This window comes from Leptonychotes weddellii, chromosome X (genome assembly GCF_054177405.1).
Source record: "Leptonychotes weddellii isolate Sample4059 chromosome X, ASM5417740v2, whole genome shotgun sequence".
NCBI classification, from domain to species: Eukaryota; Metazoa; Chordata; class Mammalia; order Carnivora; family Phocidae; genus Leptonychotes; species Leptonychotes weddellii.
Window position 1 is genome coordinate 22054367 of NC_138385.1, and position 13392 is coordinate 22067758.

The following is a 13392-nucleotide window of genomic DNA, read 5'->3' on the forward strand; positions in this document are numbered from 1 at the left end:
TTCTGCGGAGGGGGAAACTGAGGTTCAGAGAGCATGTGACTTGCCTAAAGCCCTCTACAGAATGGGGATTCAAACTCGGATCTCTGGGTCCTGAGTTCTGCATGCCTTTCCCTGCTGCCTCTCTTCACTAAATTGACCAACCCACCTTACTGAGCACCCAATTCAACGCCCCAGTGGCTTTCTGTCAAAGAAGCTAGCAGAGATAATAATCTTTCATCATTTCTCTCCACTCATGAATTTATAATCGTTAACTGAGAGCGGGGCTATTTTATCCATTCAGCTTTATAGGCATAACACCAAGGATACGAGTTTTTCAAGGACCTGTGAGAATGTTTGCAACCTGAAAAATAAGTATATTGGCACCGAAATATGAAAAGAAAACCAGAAAATCAACATTGATAAATGTTTAAATAAATATCTACAAAATGAAGCATTATGTCAGCTTATCAAGTGCTTCTCAATTTTCACACTTGCATATGAAATATGTTTAATGCAGGGTATGGGTTGTGGGTTGTATCCATTTTAATATGTTTGACAAGATGTGAGATAGGACCTCCAGAAGTAAGAGTGCCTGGAGCTTACCAGGATTTTTAAATGACCCTGATATCCTGGTAAGCAATGGTCCATGCCCATTTCAAACTGCTGGTCACACCCATTAGTAGATTATGAAATCTGTTTGGTGAGTCGACCAGTATTTTTTTAATGGAATAAAATGGAATGGAATGGAATGACATAGAACAAAAGTGAACAGAATAGAAAATATCAGAAGGTAAAGCTATTAGGAGAGCATTGTTTTGGAAAACTTGGCTTCAATTACACGTGTGTGTGTGTGTGTGTGTGTGTGTGTGTGTGTATGTGTGTCTCTCCCTATGTGTATGCTGGGTCACAAATGACTTTCAGGCATAAAAATTTGAAAGCCATTGGTAAGATGACAGAGTCAAGAGACAGAAAACTTAAATGATTTTCCAAATCATATGTCCTATTTTCCAAGTCAGCATTTATGATTGTTTTGCCTTCCAGTTCCCTCTCCCAACCCATACCAGAGCAGGATGCAGGTATCTCTCTAAGATTGGGTGACCATCTAATTTATCATTCAAACCAAGATACTTTTGAGAACAAAAGGGGATGCTGTTCATAATTACATCATGACAACAACATAACTGGGTGCTGTTTTGGGCCAAGCAGAATACAGGGTACTTCTCCTTCAAGGCTAGGCCTGGCCTCCCTCCAATCCTTATCTCTTTAATTCAGAGCAAATGAAACATCATTTATTTAGCACTTCTGAACTGTGGGTCTTGCCCTTTATAGCTGTGATTGAGCATAGCGGGAAGAAGCACTTGCTTATGAGTCAGTGGGTTTAGCTCTGGTTCTGCCATTTACTAGCCAGATGAACTTGAACTAGTCACTCTACCTCTCTGACTCTATCATTTCATCTATCAAGTGGGAGTAAATATATCTGCCTCATAGGTTTTTGTGAGTCTTCAAATTAGGTAATATACAAAAAAATGTATTTAACTGTTGTGTGTTATACAAATGTAAGGTGAAATTATTTTTGTGATAGTTATTAAAGAGGCCATGGATGAAAGTTCCAAAAGATAGGTAACCCTTTGGTGTCTGGCCTCTCTCAGATGACAAATTATCCTACCCTGTGAATCACCTGCATGGCACATAGAGCAGCTTAGTAAAGGTTTGCTGAGTCATTAAATAACAGCCTCCTTCTTTCTTAAAACCTCTCCCAAGAAAAATGCCTAAGTACTGCTAGAGGATAGTAATCTTTTGTCTTAATTCGCACTGGGAGGGGGAAGGGGTCGTTCGTCATTTGTTTTTGCTACACTAGAGAGAAACCCACCCTCTAGCCACCCTAACCTTTTTTAAATCTCTCAGAGATACCAAACCTCAAGGCCTTGCACACATGCTGCTCTCTCTAGAATGCTCTTCCCTATACTTCATAAGATAAACCCCCTTCTTCATAAAGAGGCTTTTCCTTGTTTCTCCATTCCACCTTAAATTCTCTTGTTACACTCGCTACTAATACACTTCATTTTCCCATCATAACATTTATCACTCTGTGTGTGTGTATGTGTGTGTGTGTGTGTGGTTTTTGTTTTAGATTTTGTCCTCCCACTAGAATGTGAGCTTCATGTGTCATGGGGGAGGGAATCAGCAGGGGGAGGGGGGGACATTCTGTCTTGTTCTGTGTTTTTCATCCTCATATCTCTAGTTCCTAACAACAAGAGATACCCATTAAATACTGCATATTTGTTTAATGAACAAACAAATGAACAAGGGCAGAGGCTAAAATGAACCCCTTAGCCTTGCCTATGTAGTGGGATGACGTGCCTCCAAGGGAGAGGAGAGCTGTGTCCAGGTACACTAAGGCACTCACAAATGTGAGTGTGAGCCAGAACATCATCCTACCTTCATGGCACCTAGGTCATCCACGTTCTGGGTTCACTTCTACACAGCAAGGCTCGAACAGAGCAGCCAGGAAAAAAAAAAAAATCTCGTTATGTTAGATTTCAGTGTACAGGACCTCTTGTGTGGCTCCCTCACTGCTGGATGCTTTTTACTTTTTCTACTGTCCGTTTTCTTCATCCAACTACCTCACTTGGAGCACTATCATGTCTAAACATTATTTTTGTAAACTGCTAGGGTATCGATCCCAAGTATTACCAAATCAAATCCAGTGATTCATTAAAAATAATAATACATTATAACCAAAGAGTTTTTTAAAAAGATTTATTTGCCAGGGGTGTGGTGGCGTGCAGCAGAGGGAGAGGGAGAGAATCTCAAGCAAATTCCCCACTGAGCATGGAGCCTGACGACCCTGAGATCCTGACCTGAGCCGAAATCAAGAATCAGACACTTAACCGACTGAGTCACCCAGGCACCCTGAATAGAGTTTATTTTAGGATCACAAAGATGGTTCAACATTAGGAAGCCTATTGCTATAATTCACCACCTTAATAGATTAAAAAAGAAAACTATGTGAATATTTCCATAAGTGCTGAAGAGGCACTTGATAAAAATTCATCACCTGATTCTGACACTCCTGGTGAGCCAGGAATAATAGATAAATCAACAAAACATTTCAGGCCACTGGGCAATGTGTCAAACTGAGGAACCTCTGGGGTCATCCTATCCTATGATAAATCACCAGAGAATAGGAAAGAGTAGGAGTTCTAAGAGCACATACCTGTTCTTAGTAGATAGCACTGTATCTATATAGTCTTGGTCTACTGTCGCCATGGTCTTCATTTGGTTCCTTCGGTCTCTTGTCTTTGGTCGTTACTGTTGTTGTTTTCCATTAATCTATTTTAAAATAATGGGAAATGTTTGTTGTTCTATTTAATGATTCTTTTTGGATAAGAAAGTTTTTATCTTGTTGTTAGTTACCTTTTAAATGTCATGAAATTATTTTTACATGTTCCTTGAGTTCATGAAGTAACATGTCAGTTTCTCACACTATCAGACTACTTTTACTTATGTATTGCCTTCATAAATGCAACCATTATGGTTTCTGAAGCCTTAGCCTGAGGCTGTTGAAAATCATCTGCTTAATCTTGTCATATTTTGCACATTAGCTTCCTTGCATAACATCTTTACCTTGGCTATTTATTGTCAGTCTCCTATACCAGCCCTTATAGATGAATGTCACAGTCACTGAATTGGATGTCAGGGGCACCGTGGCCCTCAGCCTTCTTGTAGTCCCCACATTATACAAATGCTGCTGCTTGGAGAAGTAGAATGAGCATTCAGTTCTTTTGCCCAATGTCCAATGACTTTGGGAGAGCAAGCTGCTCTCTTTCTTTATAAAGCAGTATAATAAAGTCTCCTTCATAAGCCAGTGTCAGTATTTGCAAGATGACTAACAGTCAAGTCAAAGGTACGATCCTGTGACCAGAGGACAGAGCCCTCTGCAAATGTAACAGTCCTATCTTGACCATCAATGACTCTTGGTGAAGAAACATCCCATTAACACCTCTGTGTAGAGGTGAAGGAGAAAACACAGGAAGACAGAAATCCAGACAGAATTAAGGGTGTCACGAGGGAGGCAGTCACATCGTTTAGAAAACGCATTCTGCTATATTAATGGATCTTTTCTCACCTGCCTTCCCAATATATACGTTCCAGCATGGAACCACTATACCAGTTCCTGGGAAGTATAGTCCGGGACCCCCCCTTCCCCACCTATCTCAGCCCATTGCCAGACCAGTGTGTCTTCTGCAGCTCCTCTGAAATGTTGTTGAATAATGGTTTTTTTCCTTCCTATTACACTCTTCTTCCTCATCCCTACTCCAGAGCGCCAATGCTGATTCTGTGGCCTGCACCATGCTATGTTGATGATCAGATGTGATAGGCAACAGGCCGCCCTGGGAAATGGTGGTGGTCCATTCTGCTCATAGCTGAGACTCAGCTGTCACAGTACCAGGCAGAGTGTAATGTCAGGGCTCAGCATTTTCATTGCCAGCCCCTGAATAGCCCCTCTCCCCCCTATATTTAATCGTATGAAAAAGAGCAGGCATTTAGCTCATTACAGTCCGCCTCCAGGAGAGAAGTCTAGGATTGGTAGCTTCTGTATTGGCCAGTTTCCTGTGCATTTGGAGAGTAGCTCAGCTCTGTGGGGTGAAACGTCTGCCTTCTCCTAAACCGACTGCAAATTCTAGGATTATGCTAAAGTGGGCTGCTGTCAGAAAGAAACCTTGCCTTGTTGCTCTGAGCAAGAAGCCACATGCAAAAATACCCCAACACACAGCCATTCTCATTAAAGCTAGTTGAAATTTTGGACAAGTCTTAAGTATAAATTATAAATTTATTAGCTCATAGAGCTTTCTCCCAAGAAAGTAAACCTAATAAAAATTAGAGGGAACTTATTAAGTGGCTGCCTTGTTGCTATTTGCCATGACTAGGGGAAAAAAGTAATATCATTGTGGGGTTTACAGCCAAGGCACTTTTTTGTTGTGGACTAGAGAGCAACTGAGAGAGCAGATATGAGGTGAAAAGAGTATGTCTCATTACCATTGCAGTGAGAACTCTTTAATTGATACTTTATATAAGCATTTCCTGCCACAGAGTTAGGAGGATCTTTAACTGTTACTGAGAGGGAAAAATCCGGCTCCAAACCACCACTGGAGGTCACCAGGGCACACTACTTATTTGCAAAACTGCATCATCACCTTCCGGAGAAAGGATTCTAGGGGAGCTCACCAGGCTTACAATGTACAAAAAGCAGATCCTGACAATGGTAGGGAAAGAGATGATGGCTTTCAGGGAACTTGTAATTGTCGCTGCGATTATTTATTAATCAAGACTTTTAAATGTTGGCAAGAGAAGCAGAAACCGTGTTATTCAACATACCAACATGGCCCTAAGTATGCTTTCTCACCACCTGATTTTGCCAACATGAGATCCCGTCCTCTCTTCGGCTTTTGGGTTTAATCCCCAACTAGAATCGATCAAACACAATCTTGAAAGAATGCACTTTGGAATCACAGAGTGTTAGAGCTCAAGGGGCGCTATGAAAATTATCTAGTGCAAAAGTCTTTGATCTGAGATCTCTATTTGGATTTCAGGAGGTCAGTGAACCCCTTAGAATTGTATATAAAATTTTGTGTGTGTCTGCATTTTTCTCTCTTTTTTTTTTAAGATTTTATCTATTTATTTGAGAGAGAGGGAGAGAGAGAGCACGAGCAGGGGAGGGGCAGAGGGAGTTGGAGCAGGAGAAGCAGACTCCCCACTGAGCAGGGAAGCCTGACTTGGGGCTCGGGCTCGATCCCAGGACCCTGGGATCATGACCTGAGCCACCCAGGCGCCCCTCATCTGCATCTTTCTAGGAAGAAATCTAGGAAGAAGATTCTTAACTTTGATTATCAAATTCATAATAAAAGTTTCCCTGACCCAAGAGGGTCTAAAAATCATCAATTCTAGTCCATCCTCCCCTGCCCTGGCTTTCTTACCAGAGAAGAACATGATTCTCAGAGATGCAGAATAATTCGCCTGACACCAAACAGCTAGTTAATGGTGGACCCAAAAGTTGAAGTGTTTTGTGACTCTAGCTCTAAAACCAACTCTTTCCACTCTACCAGAGTTGTTTAGCAAACACTGGGGGCCATGATAAGATATCCAGGAGATTGTTGACAGCAATGATTTGTGCTATGACTGTAACCCAACCTAGAATACCTTTGAGATCCTTTTCCTTCACTGAAATTCTCTGTTTCTATCCACCTTAATACAGAATAGCATTGACAAAGGATGATCCAGAGCTAATTTCCATTTAGAAATTATTTCCATTTTATGATTAGTCTTTCCCGCTCCCCATTGATCTCCCTTGCTAATAATGCTTGGTTAGGGCTAAGAATAAAATGAGTTTGCATTCCATGAGTCTTCGCCAGCTGATGGCAGCGTAGAAGGGCATCCCCATCAGGACCAGCTACATAATCTGCAGGGCCCAGTGTTAAATGAAAATACAGAACCTTGTGTTAAAAAATTATTAAGGATTTCAAGGCAGTGGCAGCAGAGCATTGAACAAAGTATGGGACCCTTCAAAGCATGGGCCCCTGCACGACTGCACAGGTCACACAGCCAGTGAAGATGGCCCTATAAGATCCCTATTAAAGCTTTGGTAGAGCACGGGACAAAAAGAAGCCAACCTATGATTTAAAATTGGCCACAGATGATCCACAATGCTAGAGAGTTGTATATTCATAATCATAAGGACTTTTTGGCTTATCTGTGCATATGCTCACACACACACATGCACATATAAATCAGTTTGACTAAAATTACCATCATTTCCCTTCACCCAATGCCAAAACCCAAAACTAGTTTGCTTTAATTCTTCATCTTAGGACCTCTTGTTCTGGCATTGTTTAAGCACACATTTTCATTACCAGTTTTCATAACCAAATGACAAAAGGAGGAATGAGTTCTCCAGGGGCATCTAAAGAGTCAGGTGGAGACAGAAACTGGAAAAGCAAGGGCCAACTACTAGCTAGGGATATTTGAAGCTGCCAGAAAGGGGGAAAGCAGCTTCGGGGTATGCAGTGTAATGAGTCAATACTCTCAGGCTTAGAACATTATGAGGACAGAAAGCATTTTAAATTCAAGAATCAGAAATCTGGGGTTCCGACAGGTAAGCAGGTTTACCAACTGAGAAAATGGCTGGAATTTGGTGTACTTGAGTTAGCCATATTTCAGGAGAGCAGAGGCACCCATGCTACCTGGTTTCCCACTTCCGTTTTAGTGGCATTCCAGGGTGCCAAGTTTAATGCACAACATCTGTGCTTCATAAGAGTTGAGGCCAAATGTTGGGTGATATCCCCTTGGTTAGCTCTATGCAGAAACCAAAATCTAATGTGCACAAGGTGGAATTTACACTTGCCGTGCTTTAAGCGAACTCAGACTTCTTGGCAAACTAACGGCCAGTTAGCACAAAAGAAAACATAAATTGGGCAAATCGATTTGTATTAGTCTCCTGTGTAGTCAGTTGTTGTATAAGTGACCCAGTACTCTGAAACCAGCTTCCTAAATGCATTTTGCCCTCTAGAGAGAGAAGAAACCAGCCCTCCCTGCGCCTATCTTAGAAAAGTAAAGAAAGATATTATAGCAGCATAGCTTAAGCCTTCAGAGAGCTTGTTTCTTCAGTTTTACAGCACAGCCTCCAACCCCAAAGCCCAAAGCTTAATGTCCATAAATGTATGGTATGTACCAAATGACAGCACGCACGCACTCACTCACCTGAGTCCGTATCCAATACGCACACACTGACTGATGATCGCTTTTGGATGCCAGTGCTCTACTCTACCGTGTGAGGTGAAAGGCACTTTGCAGTCAAATTTCAGCCCACATCAGAATTCGATAGCAAATGCAATATCCACAGAATTATCAACCAGTGTAAAAATGAAGGAAACATTTTAAAATGCTCTAATGTGTTATTAACTCTTTGTTTGCAGTATCTGTGGGATATGAATATGAAACATGCCCTGACTTTATTCTCTGGGAGAAAAGGACAGTCATCTTACAAGGCTTTGAGATGGATGCTTCTAACCTAGGAGGCTGGTCATTGAATAAGCATCATATTTTGAATCCTCAAAGTGGTAAGCAGCTTTTCATTTTATTTTATTTTCAAAGGATATACAATTTTTCCTTTTATTGTTTTAAAGATGTCTGTTTATTTATTTTAGAGAGAGGGGGTGAGCATGGAGCCCACCCTTGGGCTTGATCACATGACCTTAAGATCATGACCTGGGCAGAAATCCAGAGTCAGACACTTAACCAACTGAGCCACCCAGACGCCCCACAGTGGAATTTTTTTAAATTGTGGTAAAAGATGCATAACAAAGTTTACAACTTTGACCATTTCTATGTGTACAATTCAGTGGCATTAAGTACATTCACAATGTTGTGTGACCATCACCATTGTCTATTTCCAGAATGTTTCCATCATCCCAAAGAGAAAATCTGTACCCATTAAACAGTAACTCCCCATTCCTCCTCCCCCAGCTCCTATTCTACTTTCTATCTCTATGAATTTGCCTAGCTTAGGTATCTCATGTAAAGAGAAAGATGTATATGTTTTTAAGGCTTTTCATACATACTGCCAAGTTTCCCTCAAGAATAATAGTCCATTTCATGGTCAAGAGTGCCCATTTCTTTGCACTTAAGAAGCTTTTAAAATATTTATTAATACTGTTTTCTTAATATAATATATATACATACATACATAGTGCTATATATATGTATTACACATATGCAACACATATTTGATGCAGAAAACTTGGAAAAGTACAAGGAAAAAATTACTTATAAGTCCACCAGCTAGAGAGGGCCATATTAGTATATTTCTTTTCAAATACAACAATCTGATTTCAAATTAGTGCCAGTATAGTGAGAATGCTGCCAATTAAACTATAACATGCATTGATTGCGAGATACATACTTATTTCAGAGATGTTAAAAATACGAAGCAAAATGTGCACCTTGGCATTGATGAATCATCCATGTGTTACAGTTTTCAAAAGGCTTTGGTGACCTCTGTCCCCTTTGAAATACAACAACCCTGCAGTGTGGCATTAATCTCATTTAAAAGATCAAGAATCGGAGGTTTACAAAGTCATGTGACTTTCCCCAGTGTTGCACAGTTCATAAGTGGCTAGAGCCCTGTGCTCTTTCTCTCCACCACAGTTATTTGTCCACATAAATGTCAGTAGATCCAGTGAGAAGCTAGGAACTGAATCAAGGAACAGTAACAGGTAAAAAAGAAGAGGTAGGAGGAAGACAGGAGAAGAAGTGAAAGAATCTAGGGAAAGAAGGCAGTCCTGGACTTCACTTAGTTTTAAGTCTCCTAAGTCCTGGACTTAGGAAAAGAGGAAAAGGCAGAGAATCAGGACATGGTCATCTTCAATCTTTGCCTTCTTCGAACCACCCTTCCTGTTGTCACTTTCTCCTGGTTTGTAATTTACACATTAACTAAATCAGGAGAGGGAACCACAGGTGGTCCTTGAGCCCATGTGGCTCTCAGACAAACTGATCTCATTACCCTGGTTAGAAATGCTTCATCCAAGTTCCTCCACCTTGTTTTGCATCCTACTGGGGAGTCGGTCATTGGTGTTCCCATCCAGCTTTCATTTGAACATCTACTGGGAAGTTTTCATTGCAAAATCACATTCCTTTTCATCCAAAGAGGCAGATTCTGAGCAACCTTTAGTAGAACATGGACTTTGGGTTATTTCTCCAGGACTGGGGGATGCGAATGTCTTGAGACAGTTACACTCTTCCATCCAGCCTTCTTTGTCTGCATCTGACCTTTATGAAACAGCTGGCTAAGGTCAGGTTATCTTGTAAGGCCATGAACTAACCAAGGCTAAGGGAGATCCATTTTATAATCACACCTATGATCTTACTTTGATTGCACTCATCGTCAGCTGAGTCAGCCAACCACATGGGCTGGGAAATTTTGATTGGCAAAGCTAACCAGGTTTGCTTCAACCATGACATGACACCACCTACCACAGTCCCAGGGTGGGACCCCAAAGGTAAATGAGTCCATTGCCATATGCCTTCATTATCCTTCCTTCCCCTCTTTCAAGGAACATTCTAAATTCCATTTCAAATTGTTTGTTTTTTTAAGAGCAAAGATTCAGGCACAGATATAAAATGTCAACTTTTTTCTGTTGTCAAAAGGAGAATCACAGTTTTAAAAGTACAAAAATGAAAGGGCAGATGCCACTTATTAAATTATGAGGTTTTTTGTTTTGATTTGAAAGAGTTTGACATTTTAAGCAACCGTTTCTTTTCCACTCACTTTTATTGGCTTGTATGGATTGTCTCTTTCAAATGCCTGTCATTGACATTAAGCACAAAGTGGGAAATGACCTCGATGGAACCAGCCCCCAGCTGTGTGCTCCCAACCCTATGTCCTCTTACCATTTGCTTCACACAGGCTTAGAAATTCAGAGCAGAGGGGAGCCATTGAGGAAGTTGGCTTTGGGGCCCCCCCCTGATTTCCACAGATGTGTTCTCTCCAGCCCTACTTTGCCAGTAATCAGTTTTTAGGCAATAGGTACTGAGTTCTTTCTGAGAATCTTTTTAACACCTTTTTTGAAGTATGATTTATACACCATACAACTCACCCACTTTAAATGTACACTTAAATGATTTTTAGTAAATTGTACAGTTGTGCACCCAGCACCACAACAGTTTTAGAATATTGTTGTCGCCCCAAAAAGATCCCTTGTGCTCACCCCAAGCCCCACTAAATCTGCTCTGTCTCTTTCTGAGAATTTTATTCTGAGAAAGAAACCTTATTTTAGATAGTTTTTTTTTTTTTAAAGAACATTTGTTCATTGTATCATCTCATTTGTAGGCACGTTGTATTTCTAACCAAGAACTTGTCACACTTGCCAGGAAACAGATCTGAAGCCAGCTCTGCCACTGCCTTTCAGCCTGACCTTGGACACGAACACCTCTCTTGGGATGTTTTCGAAGTCTAAATCCCACCCACAAAGGCAGTTTTAGAAGCAGGAATGATAAGCGTGAAGGAGCAGCTTTGAGAAGACCAATTTAGAAAGCAATGCTCTTTCCCCCTCAGGTCAGACAGTTTTTCTGACTGATTAAGGCAAGAGCGACCGGCTTTCCAAATTCCCCCACTCTGCTTCTTTCTGGAAAAAGCCTAACTCTTTAGGCATCCTGCTTTTTTGATCTGAGACAGATGGCAGATTAGAAACAAGAATCTATCTTCCCCCAATTTCCTCTCACTGGTTAAAAAGATACCTGTAATTAGATTGGATGTCTGCTGCCATTCACTTCTTCAGTTTTTCTTGGGTTCCAAAATCATTATGCAGTGGGTAGTTTCTAGAAGGCAGTGTTTTCAGACCATTTGTCATTTTAGTTGCAGCAATTATATTTACCTGACAATTAACCATTGGTTGTGGAGAATTGTTTCCAAATATTATGCCTGATATATGTAGATGGTTTCTACTTTCCGAGAAAAAAAAAAACACCAGGAACTTGTGTTTTTCAATATTATTCCTTCAAAATACATCTTCTTAGTGATTACAGAGAGTACATGTCCTTACCTTTTAAGATAAATCAGTTCTTTAAAATTATGAGGAATAAAAATGTGTACGTGAATCATCTATTACAGAGAGATAAGCTATTTGTTATAGTATATTTTGTATCAAACATATCTCCTAGTGCATCCTTCCAGTTGAGTGTTAAAAAATTATTAGAGAAAACAATCCAGGGTACTAATTGGGAATCGTCATCTGTCTGAATGGATAAAGAATTTCTTTTAACTTAGCCTCCAAAATAGGGCAGTAGTTTGTCGACAAATGGTTTTACTGGGAGGGGAAGTAAATTTCCATTGATCACACTGGGATATCTCCCAGTTTGTGTTTATATCCTCTCAGTCAAGTCCTAAGAGAAATATGTATTGTGTCCCTCGTTGTTCATAAGTCTGAAAAATGGTTTCTTCTTTGAAATCAGCATAAAGCACCACCCACTGGCTTCCGAGGGGAATTTTTGTTTCAAACTTATTTATAAGCTTCAAAAGAAGTTCTGAGCAAGGTAGCAAGAGGGTATGAGTAGTGCGTTTAAAAGTATGCTTAACTTATTATACAACAGACCTGGCTTTTTGACAGAGAAAAGGAAAACTTAGGGGAGAAAATGTGCAATAGGCCCCATTCGGTGGGGTTTCTTTGTTGACTGTCAACAAGACACCCAATCCTTAGCAGGAAGTTGGCCTTCATATAAATAATGTGCATTGTCCTAGGACCATTTGATTCTGTTTTCAAAATGAGCATGTGTGGCAGAATAAACTGGAAGGGAGGCAGCAATAATTGATCAAGATTTCCAGGAACATAAACAAAATATTTTCAAAGCAACCTTTTGCAGAAGAATTGGTGTTAAATCATTGTTGCTAGATGGTATGCCCCAGTTCTATGTAATGGAAGGTTAAACAGATTCTTGAAACAACAAAAACACCCTTCAAAATGATCTATTTTTCCAGGGCAATACAAAAGGGGTTTGCCCATTTTTGTTTTGATTGCTTCAGCTTTAAACAGGAATGGTAATTTCAGTACACGGGCACTTTAGTACCTTGCATGAAAGCAAGACATCAATTGTTGAGATGTAATCAGAAAGTACATTGCCTTATGTTTTATTTCCTTTAATCATTCTTCTTCTTTGATGGAGTGCTGGGCTTTCTAATAGAAAAGGGGAGTTTTAGAATTGCAGGCTTAGAAGAATGGTTTAGAATAGCCATCTTTAGTTTTTAAATTGCCAGGAGCCTGGTAATAACATGTCATTTTGAAGGTAATTGTTAACTATACCGTTATATTGATATAAAAAAGATGGAGATCTACCTGTGAAAATAGATGTTAATAGCAAATCTGGTATTTCCAAGCCAATAATTGGACATATTTTTGAATGATATACCCTATAATGCATTGCTGAAATACAGACATGCTAAACAGTTGGCTTCCTTATTTGTTCGAGAACATATCATAGTCTCATTGGTAGGATATTCAGTTAGTGATCATCAGGAGGTTTCTTTTCGATGATGTTGTGTGACTGTCATCCCAGTTCTCATTCACTTCCTCCCAATTCATTTAAACTGTAGTGTTGATCACACTGCAATTAAGTGTTTTTTGCAAGATGAAATTCAGTTCTATTAATCTTAATTAACTGTTCAAAATCTTACAAATTTTTTTACTGCCTAATAAAGTTATTAATAAAATTAATAAGAAAGTAGTGATCCTCGAGATATCTCACAGTTCTGCCATAAAAGACCAATTTGTTGGGGCATAAACTCATAGCTGCTCCTGCAGATCATATGTTGAAAAAATAGCCAGAAATCACCTTGGGAGGGAGAGTCAAAATACCTAGACTTGA

General features: G+C 40.0%; 1 protein-coding gene across 2 annotated transcripts in view; it reads left to right on the forward strand.

Annotated features, from left to right (window-relative positions):
- TENM1 (teneurin transmembrane protein 1) overlaps positions 1–13392 on the forward strand; it is a 330568-nt gene that overhangs the window by 202673 nt on the left and 114503 nt on the right. For both annotated transcript variants that reach the window (XM_081808286.1, XM_081808288.1), the window contains exon 16: positions 7953–8096. In XM_081808286.1, coding sequence (XP_081664412.1) covers positions 7953–8096 — 144 coding nt within the window. The remainder of the gene's footprint in view (positions 1–7952; positions 8097–13392) is intronic.